At 56.8% G+C, this 18,566-nt stretch overlaps 6 protein-coding genes across 6 annotated transcripts; 3 read left to right on the top strand and 3 right to left on the bottom strand.

Annotated features, from left to right (window-relative positions):
- Positions 1-1,939: 1,939 nt before the first annotated feature.
- Positions 1,940-2,383, top strand: INS49_002736 (uncharacterized protein; the record flags this gene model as incomplete). The annotated part of the gene is made up of 1 exon (XM_043163540.1): positions 1,940-2,383. One exon carries the CDS (start codon positions 1,940-1,942, stop codon positions 2,381-2,383), a length of 444 nt encoding a protein of 147 aa, XP_043032046.1.
- A 1,204-nt stretch (positions 2,384-3,587) lies between these two features.
- Positions 3,588-4,907, top strand: INS49_002735 (uncharacterized protein; the record flags this gene model as incomplete). The annotated part of the gene is made up of 3 exons (XM_043163539.1): positions 3,588-3,653; positions 3,807-4,227; positions 4,333-4,907. 3 exons carry the CDS (start codon positions 3,588-3,590, stop codon positions 4,905-4,907), a joined length of 1,062 nt encoding a protein of 353 aa, XP_043032045.1.
- Positions 4,908-5,649: 742 nt separating this feature from the next.
- INS49_002734 (uncharacterized protein) lies at positions 5,650-6,237 on the bottom strand (the record flags this gene model as incomplete). The annotated part of the gene is made up of 1 exon (XM_043163538.1): positions 5,650-6,237. One exon carries the CDS (start codon positions 6,235-6,237, stop codon positions 5,650-5,652), a length of 588 nt encoding a protein of 195 aa, XP_043032044.1.
- Positions 6,238-7,244: 1,007 nt separating this feature from the next.
- INS49_002733 (uncharacterized protein) lies at positions 7,245-9,013 on the bottom strand (the record flags this gene model as incomplete). Its single annotated transcript, XM_043163537.1, has 3 exons — positions 7,245-8,097; positions 8,152-8,782; positions 8,857-9,013. The coding sequence occupies 3 exons, from the start codon at positions 9,011-9,013 to the stop codon at positions 7,245-7,247; spliced, it is 1,641 nt and encodes a 546-aa protein (XP_043032043.1).
- Positions 9,014-10,831: 1,818 nt separating this feature from the next.
- On the top strand, positions 10,832-12,578 carry INS49_002732 (uncharacterized protein; the record flags this gene model as incomplete). The annotated part of the gene is made up of 3 exons (XM_043163536.1): positions 10,832-10,963; positions 11,039-12,463; positions 12,528-12,578. 3 exons carry the CDS (start codon positions 10,832-10,834, stop codon positions 12,576-12,578), a joined length of 1,608 nt encoding a protein of 535 aa, XP_043032042.1.
- Positions 12,579-13,273: 695 nt separating this feature from the next.
- INS49_002731 (uncharacterized protein) lies at positions 13,274-14,305 on the bottom strand (the record flags this gene model as incomplete). Its single annotated transcript, XM_043163535.1, has 3 exons — positions 13,274-13,571; positions 13,644-13,946; positions 14,034-14,305. 3 exons carry the CDS (start codon positions 14,303-14,305, stop codon positions 13,274-13,276), a joined length of 873 nt encoding a protein of 290 aa, XP_043032041.1.
- Positions 14,306-18,566: the final 4,261 nt, after the last annotated feature.

The raw sequence follows: 18,566 nt of genomic DNA, 5'->3' as shown, positions 1-18,566 counted from the left end.
GATCACAAATCTAATTGGCTTTTCCGGTGACTGATGTTCTGGATACTTGGGAGCAGCGTGAAAAAGTTTTGTAATGCGTTGTGCCCTTAAACAGCTTGATGATATTTGTCCCATGTCTCGAGAGTTGACAGATTGCGTCTATTCTTCATGGCGTAAAGATTTAGCTAGCCCAGCATGCACTATAGACTTGTAAAATTCAGGCGGAGCTACCTTTGAAAAGGTCATACTGCCAGTATATCGCAGCAACAAAGCAGCGGCAATAATTGATAGTAGGAAGTAGCGCCGTACGCCGCTGCGCTAGAATGTAGAAGTACTAAAAGTTCAGAATTCTCTAAAACCTTCTCGGGATCAGTGCAGTCTGAAATAGCTATGTTGTTACATTTGTACTGGAAGTAAGCGAGCTCACCCATTAATTAATCGTAAACTGGACCCTTGTCTATTTCCACATACCTCTCTATATTCTGTGTCTCCGTCTCCGCGCAAACAGACGACCTATGCAGGCATCCCAAACCACATGGACCGCGTTATTGGGGGATCTTTCTGCTTCATGCTTGCTCAGTGCAGACCCTTCAAGGCCGGTTGTTGATGGCAATCTGGCTCAATGTCTCGCCTGTACACGCCTAATTCCATCGCCTCAGGACTCGTTCGAGCCGCACCATGCGCTCCAAGCGAATTCCTTTTCTGAGCTTCTAGGAGGTCGCGGCCCATGCCAGTGAGCTCGTCCGTACCGCGCCATGCAATCCGCCGACGACTCACTAGGACCTGTGCTGCCCACCGAGCCGTCCTTCGGCACTGGGCCGCCCGCCGCAAGTCTACCTTTGTCATCCTCGTCCTGACCGCCGCTCCGACCACTACGTCCGCTGCCGCGACTTGGGACAACTAGAAAGGTGTTAACTGACCAGCAGCAAGGAGGTGTCGACTGGGCTATTCCTAGTATCAGTTTTCCGAGCTCCTCTGTTGAAAACCCTGAAGAGTCGCGCAATTCCTCAGCAAGGTAGTGCGAACTTCCCAAGGCCAAGTCACGTCGATTGCTGCCTCAAGAGAAGCGGAAGAATTTCCCCATGGGACCCCAGAGAAATTATTCTGGAGAGTCATTTCAGAGAATTAATCCTAAAGAAGTCATCCTAGAGACGTTGTCCGAGAGAAGCTGTCCTGGAGGGATCTTCGAGGAGCCATGACAGAGAAGTGGTCCCGCTCAGGTTGTACAAGGGTTCCCTGGCATAACCTACCTGGGTAGGGTGTGGCCTTACCTGGGTGATCCAGGACCTGTGCAACATCGTGTTGGGTTTCTTAAGGTCGCGTTGCCGCTTAGCCGTGAGAACCTGCTACTGCAACCTGCCACGAATTGTGGCGAATAGTCTAGATAGCAAGGTTCTTATGGAATCGGAATTGATTGTTCATGACAGAGAGACTGCAGCATTTCCGGGGACTATTAGAAATGATCAAGGCCGGATGTCGCCGCCGTCGCTGGGGCCGAGTTGGAGGGTGACGTATGCTTTGTTTGGATGATCCGACGAAACCAATGCCCGGCCCTAGAAATTTGTGGGTTCACGCCTTAATTAGCATGGCTGACAGGAAGACTTACGACGTCGTCTAAGCCTTAATTGCGTCTGAATCGAACCCTTATATCCCGGTTCGCTGCCCCCTTACTTCTCAAATAGATTTCTTCAACTCGCTTTCTGCAAAGTGTTTTCCGCTCTGTGCACATTTAAAGTTTACGATCGGCGCCGTCATTGCGGGAATATCGTTCATTCATCGGGGCCCGCCAAGAGATACAACCAGAGAGGACGAATCTCACTTGTCCGAAACGATGGCAGTTTGACGATCTGGGGAACCAATTGAGCACGGACTGGCAATCATCAATCGGTCTTGTTCAGATTCCAGCAGACAAACCAAATTCCTCAACTTCCTCACTCATCGACCATCCTGATCGGCAACCATGTTCCCGAGAATACTGTTCCTGTCGCTCATCCTGGCCTCATTCTTCACAGCGGCGCTGTCAGCGGCGCTCGCATACGCAACATGGTCGATAGCCGTCTTCCAGTTCCGGTGCAAGGCGCCAAACATAGTCGAATCCTACAGCGAGGACTGGAAAGAATGGAGGGTCTCAAGCATATGCGTACCTGGAACATGTTGCGCGAGCAGCGCGGCGACCGGGCCGCTATGCACGCCTGAGGCGTGCGAGAAGGCCGAGCAGGAACGCCAGCGGAAGCTCAAGTCGTACAACGCCATTCAGGCTTCGAAGAAGAAGGCGGACGAGGCGAGGAAGTCGAGGGAGAGCAAGAGCAAGCAATCAGAGGCAGAGGCGAAGTGGAAGATGTCCGACGCCCAGGCCGAAGCAGACAGGCAGAAAGCACTGGCTAAGATCAATGTACCAGCTTGAGGAGGTCTTCCAGAATGGGAAACTGCAGCATTTTCCATCATTATTAGCTGCATTGTCCAAATACTTGGAACAATACGACATCCCGGCGGGAGCCTCCGCCTGATCCTCTGCCTTCTAGCATCGGGAACAAGCACACGGCTGCGTCCTCGAAGCTCAGTCGTCGCCATTCCACAAACGATATCGAAGGCCAGCCCTGCTAAAGGACCCGAAATCCCCAGTTGCGTTTACGGCGGCTCATATGATCTGGCCCAACAACGGATTTCTCAGCCAGAATACCGCTGCCCGCACATGGTGCTCGTGGGAATCCAAGCAGCGATCCAATGGAGCCTCACTCATTCTGGAACACACGGAGTTAAGACACGAAGTTTGGAAATCCCCATGGGCTGAAGCAACAGGTTCCCCAGTACATAATTCGAGAAGCGATCGATATATCCGAGAAACATGTCTGCAAGGAGGGAAGATCCAACGTCAGAAAGCCGCGTCGCGTGGACAGCCGCCACGACATATTTCTAAGCATCGGCCATTTGATAGGTCAGGACTCAGAGTATGTGGAATATCTTAAGGGAAAGTTTGAGGTACAGTTCTACAGGTACCAAGGAGAATCCTTCTGCCGGACTTTTCATGGGGGACAGTGCGCCCTTGAGGAAGTGAGCAGCTCAGGGACCTGCACAACAGGCAGCAGTGGCGGTGGAACCTCTCAATGCATGTTGGAAACCCTTTTGGGGATCATGCATCGTCGTGTCATGAGTCGTATCCCCATAAAATACTGAGAGAGCTGTTTGCTAGTGTTTTAACAGGCATGATAAAGCAAGACGGTGACATACTAGTATCAACTTCTCTTGCGGCCGCGAATACACAGTTTGAAGTGACTTTTTTTTGCATGCAACCCTCCTCAACACTGTGAGCAAAATCTATTCAAGGATCTCGAGCATTGGCAATTCAAGCACAGATTATAAATCCAGGCTGGTTGTGCTCGCTGGCACACGGTGGAGACAAACCTCTCCGTGTAAGCCGCAGACGCCTCGGCACTACCCACAGCAGCTGAGGGGTCGAACGGAGGAAGACCAAACTATGGCCCCGGGGATCCGGTCCCCACCACCAACCAAGGCCTAACCCACATGTAGTCTGACACGTTTATATAAACCCCTTTGAGTGCTCTGCTCTGAGGTGAGATTTTGACTGCTGATGACTTACACCTTTCAACATGGCAGTCGAGACACTCAGAGAAAACACCTTCAGCCACAGCGGCGACCAGAAGACCTTCTACTGGGTAAGCCTCTCGAGACCACCAGGTCGTTCTTTCCTCATGGAGCAGTCTCTTTCCAAGGCCCGGCTCCGCCTCGCTATCTCTCACTCGTTCCCAGGTCCTTTTCTTGTGTGATGTCATCCGTGGTGTTGCAATGGCTAACCCTCAAACGCGCAGTCCGCCGGCCCATCCGATGGCCCTTTGGTCATCTTCATCCACGGCTGGCCCACCAACGGCGAGCACTGGAAGCGCCAGGCCCTCGCCCTGGGCTCCCTGGGCTTCCACGCCGTCGCCCCGGACACGCGGGGCTATGGCCGCTCCAGCGTGCCCAAGGGCGACACCACCGAGTACCGCCTAGAGAAGCACGTCTCGGACATGCTCGCCCTGCTCGCGCACCTGCAGCGCGACAAGGCCGTGTGGGTCGGCCACGACTGGGGTGCGGGCCTCGTCTGGTCGTTTGCGGCGCAGCACCCGGAGAAGTGTGATGGTGTCAGCTGCATCTCTGTGCCTTACCGTGTGTTGGATCGCGGTATTGACTTCTTGGCTTCGCTGTCGAATCGGGACATCTACCCGGAGGACCAGTACCCACTCGCTCAATGTACGTGTTGGGCCTACGTGCAAGTCGCCAGAACCGGCTCTGACTGGCTGCTTTTGTTTCAATGCTCTGGATTGTGGGAATGAAGTGCTGATCCAACGTAAACAGGGGACTACCAAGCCTTCCACGTCGAGCAGCCCGAGCTCAGCCACAAGCAGCTAGAGGGCAACGTCACCAACACCATCAAGGCCCTCTACAGGGGCACTGGCCCCGAGAAGTTCGGCCAGCCCTCGTTCATGGCGTCGCTGCGCAAGACGGGCGGCTGGTTCGGCCCCCTGCCCGAGGCCCCGGACACGCCCTTCGAGACGTGCCTCCTCGCGGACGACAAGCCCGCCTTCGACCGGATGGTGGCCGAGTTCGAGCGCAACGGCTTCGAGGGCCCCAACGCCTACTACCTCAACCACGGCATCAACGGCGAGTACATGAAGACCGCCCCCAACGGCGGGGTCCTCGAGTACCCCGTCCTCTTCGTCGAGACCAAGTACGACCCCGTCTGCGACACGGCGCTGTCGCGGCTGGCCGAGCCCATGAGGGACTACTGCAAGGACCTGACCGAGGTCAGCCTCGAGTGCGGCCACTGGGCCGCGCTCGAGAAGCCCCGGGAGCTGAGCGCGGCCCTGGTCAAGTGGATCGCTACGAAGCTGCCGGAATATTACCCGGGTGGGAAGAGTGCGCGCCTGTGATGACGAGTCGGTGGCATCTTCTGCATCAGACCTTGTCCCCAGGCATGACGCGTGGTTGTGGTCTTCAGTAGGCAGACTAGTTGCAATACATGCTCCGCTCCTCATGTTTGTGCTCAGATATCATCGTCGGGGCCCAGTATGTATTATCTGGAGGAGTCCCTGTGTGAACGGTAGCAGTGAAATCGCCCGCATAGCCTAGACTACGGCGGCCCGGGTCTTTCTTAAGCTCACTTGTGCGAATTTCTGAAGTGACCCGGTGCTGTGGCCTTGTTTCCACGTCAGCAGTGCTACCAACGTCTTAGGCAGTCAGGTGGAAATTCTTGGCGTGTACGAGGAAGGGCGTGGGCCATCATGAAGCTGTGACTCGACTAATCCATCCTCCACTTAGGGCTGTTTGCACCACCAAGCTGCAGAGTGGGTGGCGTTGTGTATCTGTCTGGAATTTGTTTTATGTGCGAACGATTTCATCTTCTAAGCTGCCCTGAAACCCAAAAACACAGGAACTAGATCGCCCTCAGCGGTCTACTTGCTTTCCTTCCCAATAACGCCAGAGATCTATCCCAGACCCAACGTGAAATAAGAATATTGACATGGAGCCCATGTCGCACCGATGAGCCTGCATCAGCCGGGCTCTCCACTCCAACATGAGACACGGTACATTGGTGCCACGCCCAAGTCTTCCAACCAGCATGGAAGGACACGCTGCCTCGAGGTCAACCCCCAGCGGGGCAGCCGCGCCTCATCACAGGGCCTTCCACCAGATCTCGTCCGTCTGCAGGTCCCCGCCGACGTCAAAGACGTGCTCCCCGATGCGCTCGTACCCCATCTTGCGGTAGAACGCCTGCGCCTTGTGGTTCTCCTCCCACACGCCGAGCCACATGGTCCTGAACCCCTGCTCGCGCGCCAGCGCGTCCGCGGACAGCGACAGCGCCTTGCCCAGGCCCTTGCCGTGCGCGCCCAGCGAGATGTACAGCCGCTGCAGCTCGACGGGCCGCTCGAGGTGCCCCACGCAGGGCTCGGAGCTGCCGCGCGTCAGGTAGATGAAGCCGAGGAGCCTGCCGCCGCCCGGTGGTGAGCCGCCGGTGTCGCCGCCGCCCTCCTCTGTGGCGACGAGCACGTCCTTGGAGCTGTCCGCGATGTCCCTCGCGATCGCCTCCGGCGTGTACGCCTCGTCCAGGAACGCCTGCAGCTGCTCCTTGGTGCACGAGTGCGCGAACGTCGCCGTGAAGACCTCGGCGCCCAGGGCCGCGAGGGCCTCGCTGTCCGACGCGGCGGCCTTGCGGATCTGAAACCCGGCGGGGTCTTTTGGGGGCGCGGCCACGCTTCCCATGGTGCTGCTGCTGCTGCGGTGGCGATGTGCGGGGATGATGAGTGGGGAAGTGGGTGCTTTCCTCCCGGCGTGTGTGTTGAGAAGATATCTGGGCTTGTCCGTGTGGAATTCGTTGCAGGGGGGGAGCGTTCGGAGGGTGAGGGCGGGAAGGGGGGTTTTTAGCGGCCGCGCCGCCGTTGAAACTTGCGACTGGCGCCGGAACGGGGCCGGGGTGCGCATCTGCGCAAACGAGCGACTCATGGCGGCTGCGAGAAGGTCTGTGTCTGGACGGCAAGATGGTGACTCTTTGCGCAATGGAAAAATTTCTTGAGGAACAAGGAGGAGCCAGAAGAGGATTGCAAGTTTGTTTTGATCAAAATCCGGTGTTGCAGGCCTCATGCAGACCAGGTGTGTGAAGGAGGCCCACTCAGTCAAACCCAGCTTGTGTAGACAGAGGCTAATGGACGCAGCTGAAGCGAGTCACTCTTCGGGCTCGAATCTCCACCAACAACCTGACACAAGGTCATTGTATGCCTATTGAGAAATTCGAGGCATGGTAGAGCTGCTCTTGCCTGCGCTTCCCCGGAAGCTTAAGTGAGTTTGCACGTCTGTAAGCTTTCGATTATGGGCCCGTCCGAGTCACGATGCCCGTACGGCGAGGCGAGCAAGTCAGGCCCATTTCCCAACCCCATGTGGAAAGCCCTCTGGGATCCCGATCATCTCTAGGCTACTCCTCGCAGACCTCTAGGGTGAAGGAACATGTTAGCACCTGTGTCCAGAAATGCATTTCTCCTTGCCATTTCCAAGAATCGTCGAGACTGTGGCCATGTACATGCGTGGACAAGGCCCAGGGCCCAGGAGAATTAGGTCGTAGATGCGCATCCCAGGGGAATCATCGTGAGCGATGGGCACAATTTTCGTTCATACGGGCTTTCGAAACGATTACCATTGACTTCCCTAGGACACAAGCGGGTCAATCGACCGCCATCATCCGCCTTCGCGGCCGCACCACGACTTCCACAATATACCTACGTAGACCCAGGCACTGTGCCGTTGCCTGTGAGACTCAGCAGCGCCGCACTCGAGTCGGGCACACTGACCTCGACCGTCCCGTTCTCATCCACCACCACATACTCGCCAACCGTCACGTTGCTCAGCCTAACCGGCTTCCCGTTATCCAGCTCGTAATTGTAGCTCCACCCGTCCCACGTGATGCCCGTGATGGCGTCACTGCCGTTCGCGTACAGCCTCTGGACGGCGACCTTGTCTCCAGCACTCAAATTCCCGCCCGAGACATCGAAGGTGTAGGCCCGTGACACGCGGTCAGTGGTGTTGGGGCTGATACCAAGGCCAGTGCCGTTGATCGTGGTGTTGTAGGCGTTCATATTGATGACGATCGCTCGCAACAGCTCGCCTCCGTCAGAGGAGTACGCGGCGTAGCTGGCTTCAGTGTCCGTCGAGAGCGGCACATTAGCGATGCTCACAGGGGTTTCAGTAGTGTTTCCCAGGAAAGCGGCCACAGCAATGCTGCCATAGTACGGCGCTTTAGTGCCGATGGTTGCATTGGCAGTCTGTATGGGCTGCCAGAAGCCGTACCGATAATTGGTCCCCTGGTGCATGTGAATTCGCTTGAAGCCAACCGAGGCACTGTAAAGATTGAAGTCGATACCCCACAGTGCAGCACCGAAAGTGTTCGACAGGCCTGGCTTGCCCTGTCGGAAGAGGGAATTCGTCTCACCAAAGATGAGAGGCGGTGAACCAGTGTTATTCGTGGCTCTGTTGTACTCGTCGATGTGTGGGTCAACAGAAGCAACTGTCCTCGAGTGGTTCATGAGTGTTCCTTGGAGGGTGACGCCGGGTGAATCGGCACCACTGATGTAACTATGATCACACAATCTTTAGCCTCACTCTCATATGTACAGCCCAGAGACTTACTTGTGGGTGGAAAACAGCGTGATGGTTCCGTCTTGGTTGATGCCGCTGTCCCATACAATCGGGACTTTCAGCGTATTGTTAAACCCGGCGATCGAGGCAGCCATGTACCCGTACAGGTTGTTCTCCAGCAGCTCCGGGCAGACTTCCTGAAGACGAGCACGGATTTCACGGGTTCCGTTGAGCCACTGGCTCACATACGTAGTCTCATTCCAATCCGGTGGGCGAATCAGATTCTGCTTTCCGGTGGAAAATAGATCTGGCTCGTTACCATACTCCCAGACGTCAAGCTTTTCAGGACCCAGCGCCTTGCACACCAGAGGGACAGTATCGACGAGGGTCTGCCAACCGGCTGAATTGTTGGCGCCCTGGCCCAGGTTGAAGCCGTGCGTGAACTTGACGCCGGGCCATTGGTTGTACGACTCAAAATACGATGGTCCGATATATATGATAGTGGGGTAGTCGGCTGACCGGGAGTAGTCAAAGGTGCCATTGAGACCATAAGCCAGGGATGCATTGTAAAGGTAGATATCCTGAGTGTTTCCTCCAACTCGGACATGTGGTTTTGTGCCTTGAAGCTGGCCAAGGTTGTTCAAGAGGTTGTCAGAGAACATGTTTGGGTTTGAGTCGTTTCCTGTGTGCAGTCAGTCCCCCAAGTTTCTGTGGATGGCTCTGGTAATTATGCCGTGTCAAGCAGATCATCCTCACCAGCGAAATCCGGGAAAGACGAGAACTCGATAGAATAGCTCACAAAAGCCTCGCTGAAAGGCTGGCTGGCATCAATGGAAGCACCCTGAAGGCTATATTGCACAGCTCCCACAGCTGTTGCCGTCATGGCTAAGGGGAGGAAGTTTTCAGGGCCCATGTCGTTCGGTGTTTTCGCAAGAGGCCTTGCGAAGATTCCGGTCCAGAGAGACTTGAACATCGATAGGCAGGGGCAAACGACAAAATATATAACGGCGTCTGGGGCATCTGAATGAGGCACTGCCCGCCCGCCCGCAAGGTGGGATTAGAATGTCAAGCCGCATCCTCGGACTAATGAACCCCAAAAATACCCGATTATGGTGTAATTGGACCCGGGACTTGCCAGAAGACACTGACGAGTCACAAAATAACGTCACCGCGGTGGGCTGGCTGGTTGGGGTAAACCCAAGGTGGTGAGGGCATCACCGGTCAGGGATGGAGCTTGGAAGTCGCCCGTGATCACTCGGCTGTTCTCTCGGGTGCTGCCACCGGGCAACAAGCCTCTCCGGGAGACAGCATCAGGCACAGGAACCATTGACAAGCCATGGTGAGTTTTCCCCGCAGCCATACCCGGCATGACGTGAGGGGAGTGCTGTAGGTGTTCGTCTCAACCTTGAATCGGTTCCCTGTGCAGGTGTTGGAGTAGGGTGCAGGGAGAGGAGATGCGCCTCGCCAGTACTTGCGTAACAGAGGCTACCACGACGGTAACACGTGAGCCAATATCTGGCCTTGGCGAGGATCCATATGGTATTCTCCGTTTATGTCTCGCATGCTGGCTGGTATTCGCTTCCCGTGGGTGTCATTGTCGTCCCGAAGGGTGCAAGAATCCAGACTGGAGGTATGAGGTTTGTCAGGCAGGCATGGCCGGGGAAGTGATTTCAAGGACTTGACCGGCTGCCCCAACTTCACGTGAATAGAGACCTGCTTAAGTGCTCTGACTGAAAGTGGAAATCATTAGCCCAGGTCTGGGCCAACAATGAGGACGAGATGTAGTGAGCCTAGGTTTTGCTTCATTACCTATTGGTGGAACCCGGACAGATGCTTCCAATCGAGGCGCCACGCTGAATCGTGCTGCCTCGTGGAGGCACCCGAGCTGTCACACGTGGCGTTGATCAGTCACGAACACGTTTACAAGGCACTGAAGATGTCTCTCCATGGTGACAACGGTATTCTGCCGTCAGAAGATGGGCGATGCCAACGGTGAAGGAAAGAAGTTGGTGAGCCGAGAAGATAGGTAGATAACTGAAGACTGAATACAAACCGCACACTGTCTCCTCTAGGAAGGTACACGCGAACTCGCCCCGCAAAGCTTGAGAAGTGGGGGCACAAGCTCCGATTGATGGCCAAAGCTCCAGCTTCAGGTCCTGGTCCAGTCCGGGGCCAAGTCCAGTTCCAGCATATCTCAAGCAGACGAAAAGAAGACAAGACAGGAGACGATAGAGGCAAGAACAAGACCTGTGTTGACGGCGGGATGCAGACAATAGATCATGACCCTCGTTCCGCAAGTTCCAGGAATCCAAAGTTGAGTCGCATAGCGCAATACCCCGCGGCGGCAGACTCATGGAGACGTCATTGTAAGGATCGCCAGTTCCCCATACGTACACTTAGTCTGTGATCCAGAGAGCTAGAACCGTCGCCGTCTTCCCTGTCCACTACCTCAACAACCAATCTAATCTTTTCCATTATCTGAATCCCAGAGAGTCTGTCAAGATTGTAGACTAATTGAGCCCCTATCACACCATCCAGGACTCCACTGCAGCCGTGTTTCGGAGCGTACCCAGGGACTCTCTCCCCGGGAGTCATTTTCCGATTAATACATGACAGCACCGGCCCGGTCGTGAATCGGTTTCCTGTAGCAAATCGCCCCCTCCCCATATAACAAGTCTACTCCCGAACCTTGCCCCCCAGGCGCGTGGTATTCAAATTCCCATCACCAGCCATGTCCCTCCTGTCCAAGACCTGGACTTCCTCCTCCTCACGCCTCGCCCCTAGGATCGCCCGTTTCCAAAGGAGCACCCTACCCACGTTATCGCTGTCCTCGTTCCGCCCAGCCTCGACAATGGCACCCAAGGTGAGCCCTGCCTCAGGATGCAATGGAAGTTCCGGCCCCATACACGGAAGCTAATCAACACATTACTCCAACCAGCTCAAAGATCCCTCCCTCTTCAAGACCGACGTCTGCTATGTCAACGGCGAGTGGGTCAAGGCCGCCTCCGGCAAGACCTTCGAGGTCCACGACCCAGCCACCGGCGAACTGATCGGTACCTGCCCCGAATTCGACGCCAAAGACACAGCCAAGGCCGTCGAAGCCGCCCAGGCCGCCTTCGCCTCCTTCCGCACACAAACCGGCCGCCAGCGCTCCAAGCTGCTCCGGAGGTGGTACGAGCTGGTTAACGAGAATGCCGAGGACCTGGCAGCCCTGATAACATGGGAGAACGGCAAACCGATAGCCGATGCCAAGGGCGAGGTCGCGTACGCGGCCAACTTCTTCGAGTGGTTCAGCGAGGAGGCGCCCCGGATCTACGGCGAGACGATACCGGCTACCGTGCCGGGCAACAGGGTCATTACAATTAAGGAGCCGGTCGGCGTGTGCGGCCTGATCACGCCGTGGAACTTCCCCGCCGCCATGATCACGAGGAAGGCCGGTCCCGCCCTGGCGGTCGGCTGCACTACCGTTGCTAAGGCACCAGGCGAGACGCCCTTCACATCCCTAGCCCTGGCGGAGCTGGCGCACCGCGCGGGCATCCCCAAGGGCGTGTTCAACGTCGTGACGACGCTGCAGAACACTCCCGCGGTGGGCGAGGAGCTGACGACCAACCCGACGGTGCGCAAGGTGTCGTTCACGGGGTCGACGGGCGTGGGCAAGCTGCTGATGAAGCAGGCCTCGGGCACGCTCAAGAAGCTGTCGTTCGAGCTGGGCGGCAACGCGCCCTTCATCGTCTTCGACGACGCCGACCTGGACGTCGCGGTCGCGGGCGCCGTGGCGTCCAAGTTCCGGTCCTCGGGCCAGACGTGCGTGTGCGCCAACCGCATCTTCGTGCAGGCGGGCATCCACGACGCCTTCGCGGCCGCGTTCGCCGCGAAGGTGCGCGAGTTCTCGGTCGGCAACGGCTTCGACGGGTCCAACACGCACGGCCCGCTCATCCACGGCCGCGCCGTCGACAAGGTCGACTCGCACGTGCGCGACGCGGCCGCCAAGGGCGGCAAGGTCCTCGTCGGCGGCGCGAAGCTGCCCGACCTCGGCGGCAACTTCTTCCAGCCCACCGTCATCACCGGCCTGACGCAGGACATGGCCATCGCGTCCGAGGAGACGTTCGGACCCGTCGCGGGCCTGTTCCGCTTCGAGACCGAGGAGGAGGTCGTCAAGCTCGCCAACTCGACGCCCGTGGGCCTGGCCGGGTACTTCTTCTCGAGCGACCTGCAGCGCGTCTACAGGGTCGCCGAGGCCCTCGAGGTCGGCATGGTCGGTGTCAACACCGGGCTGATCTCGGACCCGGCGGCGCCGTTTGGTGGTGTGAAGGAGTCCGGCTTCGGCAGGGAGGGCTCCAAGTACGGCGTTGATGAGTACCTCGTGAGTTTTGGTTCATTGTTCTGTTGTGCGTTGAAAGTGTCGCTAACATCTCTTCCCTCTGCAGGTCACAAAGATGGTCACTTTCGGCGGTATGGGCAAGCCACTGCAGGCATGAGGGAGGCGGAGATCTAAAAATGGACAGACGACCTAGTTGAGCCTGCCAATCCTCAGAGATGTGTGCATCATGAGGAGACGCCTGTACTGTACGTATGATATACCACCGGCGTACGATAATGCTACAATTTGTAAAACGACTGATTTGACAGACGCCTTGGTGATTCGTCCCAGCAGCCAAAGACCGTGAAACCGCGACTCTCAGTCTTCGCCCCATTCGATATAACATTGGTAGGACTCCTTGCACACAGCCCCTTTTACTTGAGAGAGTTTTCTTCACGGGGCTCTCAGGAACCAGAGGGGACAATTTCGACTGTCCGCGCGAATGATCAAGACCAGTCGTCAATGGGCAACGAAACATCCCTCAGTGACAAATTGCGTGTTGACACGGGCACAATATGTAGTGGTATAGGCAATATTTGTATTCGGTGGATGATCACCTGTAACTGAAAAGTCGGCTGCAAATATTGCGCCCCAAAACGCCTCCTGGTATCCCGTTGAATATCCCACACAAAATAGAAATTAAATTCACTTCATCATAGTACACATTCAGTCGATCGGCCAATTCCCATCATCCACTCCTCATGGGCGATAGTAGAGTACTGCCCCCAGTCTGGCCCTTGCCATACAGTTGAGATGCGTTAGATGCGATAGTAACGACCGGCTCCCTCCTGAATTGACTGCCGTTGGACGGGCTCACTGCTGGTAGCCCCTCAGAGGAAGTTGCCGGTCCAGCGCGTTGAAGGCCTGGGTCCTCGGCGTGAAGGGCCCTTGGCTTTGCTGGTAGCTCTGGTAGGTCGGATAGGTCGGGTAGTTATTGTAGTCTTGCGTCTTGGGCGGCGGCTGCATCTCGAAGACGACTTTGTCGACGGGGGTACTGTTCTCGGAATCGTCGTCGGAGCCCTTCATCTTCTGCAGTTGCATCTCTTCCTTCTCCTCCTTGGTGGGGATCATGTTATAGATCGCCAGGCCGAGACAGAAGAGATAGATGGTTCTGTTGTGAGGGAACAAAGGATCAGCATCACCCAGAGAAAACAAAACAGGTCTGGCATGGAGATGAACCTACAGCTGAATGACGGTGGTCGCAAAGGTGCCTTTGGCTAGCCTGCAGCTCCGCACCGCGTCGTTCTGGAAGCCCTCTGCGGGCCAACACCCGTAGCGGATGTACCACGCGATTGGGCTTGGGCGCAACGGGTCGTAGTAGTCGGGCCCCATCTGGCCGTAGACGCTGACGGTGTACAAGATGGACATGGCGAGGCTGAAGAAGACGCCGACGATGGGTGTCCAGACGCGCATGATGAAGCCGATCAGCTTGGCGACGAGGACGAAGAGTGACAGTACGGAGATAGCAACATTGAAGTTTGTGAGACTAATTGGGACAAAGTGAACCGTGTCAGCCATCGACTGCTCTCTGTGTCTTCATAAGATGCTCGGTCTGCTAGGGCATCGTGCTTACGTTTCCGCCCACACGAGGGGCAGTTTTGGAGCGGGCTCATGGTTCGCCTTGGCGTAGAGGATGATGGCCGGGTTCGAGTTGAAGCCCCAGACGTAACCGATGCGCCAGAGCTGCGTGCGGAACAGGTCCGGCTGTGCGATGCCGAAGAGGACCAGCAGTGCGACGGTGCCGGCCAGCTCGAGGGGCATTATCCAGAACATGGGGGCTCGCTTCCGCCATGCCCGCTTGAAGGGCTTATAACTCCAGTTCCGCTCCGGATTCCATCGCGCCATTCGTCCTGCCATTATGTGTCTTCGAAATGTATCTCCCGGGGCTCACGGAGAACTCGGGTATGTCGTCTGTCCAGATCCTTCTCTTTGAAATCGCTGCAACGATAGCCTTGTTCGGCTCTGGCGCTCTGCTGTGTTTCTATGCTGGCTGGCAGCGATCGCAGCAAAGACGCTTCACATCGGATTCGTAGAAATGGAGCCCAAACCCTCCTTTTCCGGATAGTTTCGTCGACAACAGGAGATGGGGTTGGACACAACAGAGACTCCTCCACTGGAAATCGATCACTTACTCGGACTCACATCTGGGACGGGAGGGAGAGGGGAAGCGACGCCCCTATAAAAAGCGCTCACCCATCCACCAGCAGATTAACCCTTGCAATTCGCAATGCTACGACAGGCCATTTCAGAGGCGCTCGCCCTCTCACCAACCAAGTCAGCCAGCCAATGCCGCCGTGGTGAGCGATGCACCTGCAGCTGCGAGTGTGACCCAGAGCCAAAAATCGCAGGTACCGGGTGGGATTGGCGCAGGTGACCCAATGAGAGAAGCGGACCCAGCTGTGTAGCCGCCGGGCGGATGGGCGCTGTCGCACAGGATTGGCTGATCACCAGCCAATCCCGGGCGCTTCGAGAGAAGTGGGTGAGTGAGGGGCCCCCATTTTGGGGACTGATGAGACCCTGAGGGAACCAACCAGCCATTGGGATGAGAGATCATCTCTCGCACATTCAGCCATGCTGCGCGCTGCTCGAACGCCGCCCCCCTGCCCTGCCAGCTGTGGGGGCTTGAGAGGCGGAAAGTTGGGACACTGAACGTGAGAGTTGGCGAGCGGAAGGCCGCCCGTGCAGATCGCTATGCAAGCACTTGAGCGTTGAGGATAGCGGTGCAACGCAGACTGCTGTCGTACATGTGGGAGCACCTGCATTCATTATTAGCAACACTTGTTCAACTCTCGGCCTATTGACACGCAAAGTCTGGTAGGAGGAACAAGACCCAGCAGCGTGGAACTTTGGAGTCGGTGCTAAACAGAACGGGCGGTGGCATGGGCCCGACGGCTTGATTAGAGGGCATCAAGGAATGGTTTCAAGATGATGGATGATACATCTTGTCGACGCCATCCATTCCAGTCAGTAGAGTCTACTTTGCGAGGTCATGGCCACTCATGGCTGCTTGGAAGTGGTCATGTTGGGCCCTGCCAGCTTGCCCACTCGGATCGATCAGCGGCCCGGCCGGTGAATAAGACGAGGGCCGGGTCGCGGGCCAGCAGATCTGCATCGGCATGAAGTCGTCGGTGGAGCACCTCGTCCTTGAAGATGAATGCTGCTCTGCCAGCAATGCATCGCTAATAAGTTGATTCGGTGGCGGCTCCGATGGGAACAGCTCGTAGCACAATCTCGTCTCGCAGTTGTGTCTCAGGCTTTGCCGCCCGTGTGAAGACAAAAAGACCCAGCCTGCGTTGCCCTTCCGGCCCCTGCACCGCTCTTCGCCAGTGAGGAGAACAAAGGACATGTCCGTTCCCCGGCGCACTCGGCATGCCTGCGGAGACTTCCGCCATCTTCCACAATGGCTGGCTCCCTTGGAACTGCTGATGATCGATCACTAGCGAATGCGCGAGACACATAGAGTCGTCATGGGAATTCTGAGCCAACAATCGAAGTCTGTACAAATCGCACAGTCCACCTTTTGACGATCTAGGTAGTCCTAGGGGCAATGAGACCTCGGGGTCCCAAGTCCAAATCCGCCCTGCCGCCCTGGACGCCCAACGGCAGGAATGCAGACGGCCCGGCCGGTCGTGCGTCAGACTCGATTGGTCGGCAGAAAAGTTGACAGGTAGAGTGCTTGTATGTCCGTCCGTACTGTGCTTCAAGTGGGCTAATAAGAAGAAAACATGGAAGTGACATGTAGTCCCATCTTGGTTGGCCGCGGCCAACATCATCAAATCACTGGCACTGTCAGACTGCTGCCATGCTTATTAACAGTGACTGGATGACCACCTGAGCCACCTGAGCAGGGGGGGGAGGGCTATCACTTCGATCACGGATAGACAGACAGTCCGCAGCTCCAAGGCCGGGAAGGAAGGAAGGAGCTGGGAGGTAAGGGTCCCACTCGTTGACACTATCATATTCTGGTGCGCCAGTTGCGACAGCCCAGCCGGGCAAGCCTGGCAAGACCGGAATGGAATAGACCGGTCTAGACCTGAGATCTGCACCTGGGTGTCACCTGCTGCCCGTGGGCCGTTGCTCAACAGCTTATCTGATCAGTACATGTACTGTACACCATGCAGACTGATAAGTCTACCTACCTGTCTGTACCCAGGCAGCCCGGGTTTGTGGGCGGGCCTGTGTGCGACTTCTCAGGGGCCGTTCGACAGCATGTTCGACAGCATGTTCGACAGCATGGCGGGGATGAATACACAGACACTAATATAATAAGTCTCCAGGTTCCCATGGACCCAAGCACTTGGGAAGGGACGATCGGACAACGGGCAGGCACTGTCCACTACGACGTTGAAAGTCATTCGGTACGAGGCAGGTACGGAGAACGGGGAAGGGGGCAGATCACTGTGGGTTTGGAGATCCACCCTTTCTCACTCTCTCACTCCTGTCAGTCTCACTCACTCACACTCGAAGCTCATAGTACCGCTCATGCTCACAACTCATCGCTGTGCAAATGATGCTACGGAGCCCACCAGGAAGGCAGCGTGGCTCTGGTGGGCTTGGCTCTAGGTCTGAGGACCGCCAGGTCGATCACGATCGCCCAGGTCGAACACACCAGCGCCATCCCACCCGGCCTCCCGGCCTCCTCAGATCGTACCTCGACTTGGCTCTGGCTCGAGTATCCACTACAACGCCCTGCTACACGCCCTGCCTACCAACCAGCATCCTTGGCTCCGAGACATGCTTTTATTCTCCTTTCTCCTTTCGGTCCTCCAACAGAATCATAAATGACAATAGTCTTCACCGCACACTGTCGTCTTTCCTGGGGCGCTGCGCTGCGTTCACCACGCACACAATAATAATAAATCCTTCGAGAATCGACCAGTCCAGTCCAGCCTGCTCCACTCCGCTCACCCACCCATCCACACCACCAGTGCAGGCCGACGACGACCATACCCAGGCTTAAGCAACCACCCGGGGATCTAGATTGCGGGAGACCATCTCAGACCCCTGCTGGATCGTATTCATACCATACCGTTACCGAACCTCGTCTCATCCAGAGCCAGGCCGGCCACGCCAGCCCTCGGCTCATCAATGCGCGTCTGTTTCTCGACTGCCCAGCTCCCCAGTAGCCCGTCCAGTCTGCCAGTCTGTTCTGCCAGTCCGCCCTGCCCAGCGTGCGTTCACCTGAGCACCTCCTCGGCAGTCTCGTCTCGTCTCGTGCCGTGTCATCGCCCTCGACTACTCTGCAATCTAACCCCAATCTGGCCCTGTCAGTCTATCTTCACGGCTCTTCCTACTCCCGATTCGGTTGCTTGCTTGCTCGCGCACTCTCTAGCCACGCGGCAGTCGCATACCGTCCACTCCCCCACCCCCACCAGCCCAAGCCATTCTCTCCGTGGTTTGCAAAATACATCCGATTGCCTCGGTCTTCTGGCAGTAGGTCCACGGATCCATCTCCTCGTCCGAGTCATCCCCATCGACCTGACCGTACAGGTTGTTTCCGCCAGCTTGGGTGGACCGGTGGGCGCGCGGGACGACGGGGGCGACGTTCGGACCCAAACGCCTTCTTCCCACCGGCGCGTCGCTACGGACTATAGCTAACCAGGATTAGGTGACGATCCCTTGTCGCCGCCCATCCGAGGCCACCCATATTCGCAAGCCCGTTCACTCGTGGTGCCTCATAACCGCCTTTGCGTTCGTCGCAGGGCGACTCGAGCGCCCGTGGGGCTGCACAGCATTTGCGCTGGCTCCCGCGAAAGTTGCCAAGTCCATCATCCATCATCCAAGACGACTCGACCTTCCCGAGCACCTCTAGACTACATCCCGCCTTCGCCCTCGCTCCTCTGGGGATGGCCTGGATACCAGCTATCCCGAGTCCTGTATGAGACCTGCACTAGACACCCCCCCCCCGAAATACTACCCCTGGCTCTTCTTCACAGGCCCTGGCCGCATCTCGATCTTCCCCAGCATCTCTTCTCCTTCTCCACTGGCCGACCCACGCCTTGTCCAACATTCCCTGCTTGCTTTTTCCGCTGCATTGCGGCTACGCTCCTCCAATGCCATACTTATGCTAGCTGTTTTCCTCCTACCCTTGCCAATTTATCCGGTG

Source organism: Diaporthe citri, assembly GCF_014595645.1.
Source record: "Diaporthe citri strain NFHF-8-4 chromosome Unknown scaffold_1, whole genome shotgun sequence".
Classification (NCBI taxonomy): domain Eukaryota; kingdom Fungi; phylum Ascomycota; class Sordariomycetes; order Diaporthales; family Diaporthaceae; genus Diaporthe; species Diaporthe citri.
This window is presented reverse-complemented; position numbering and strand designations above follow the sequence as displayed.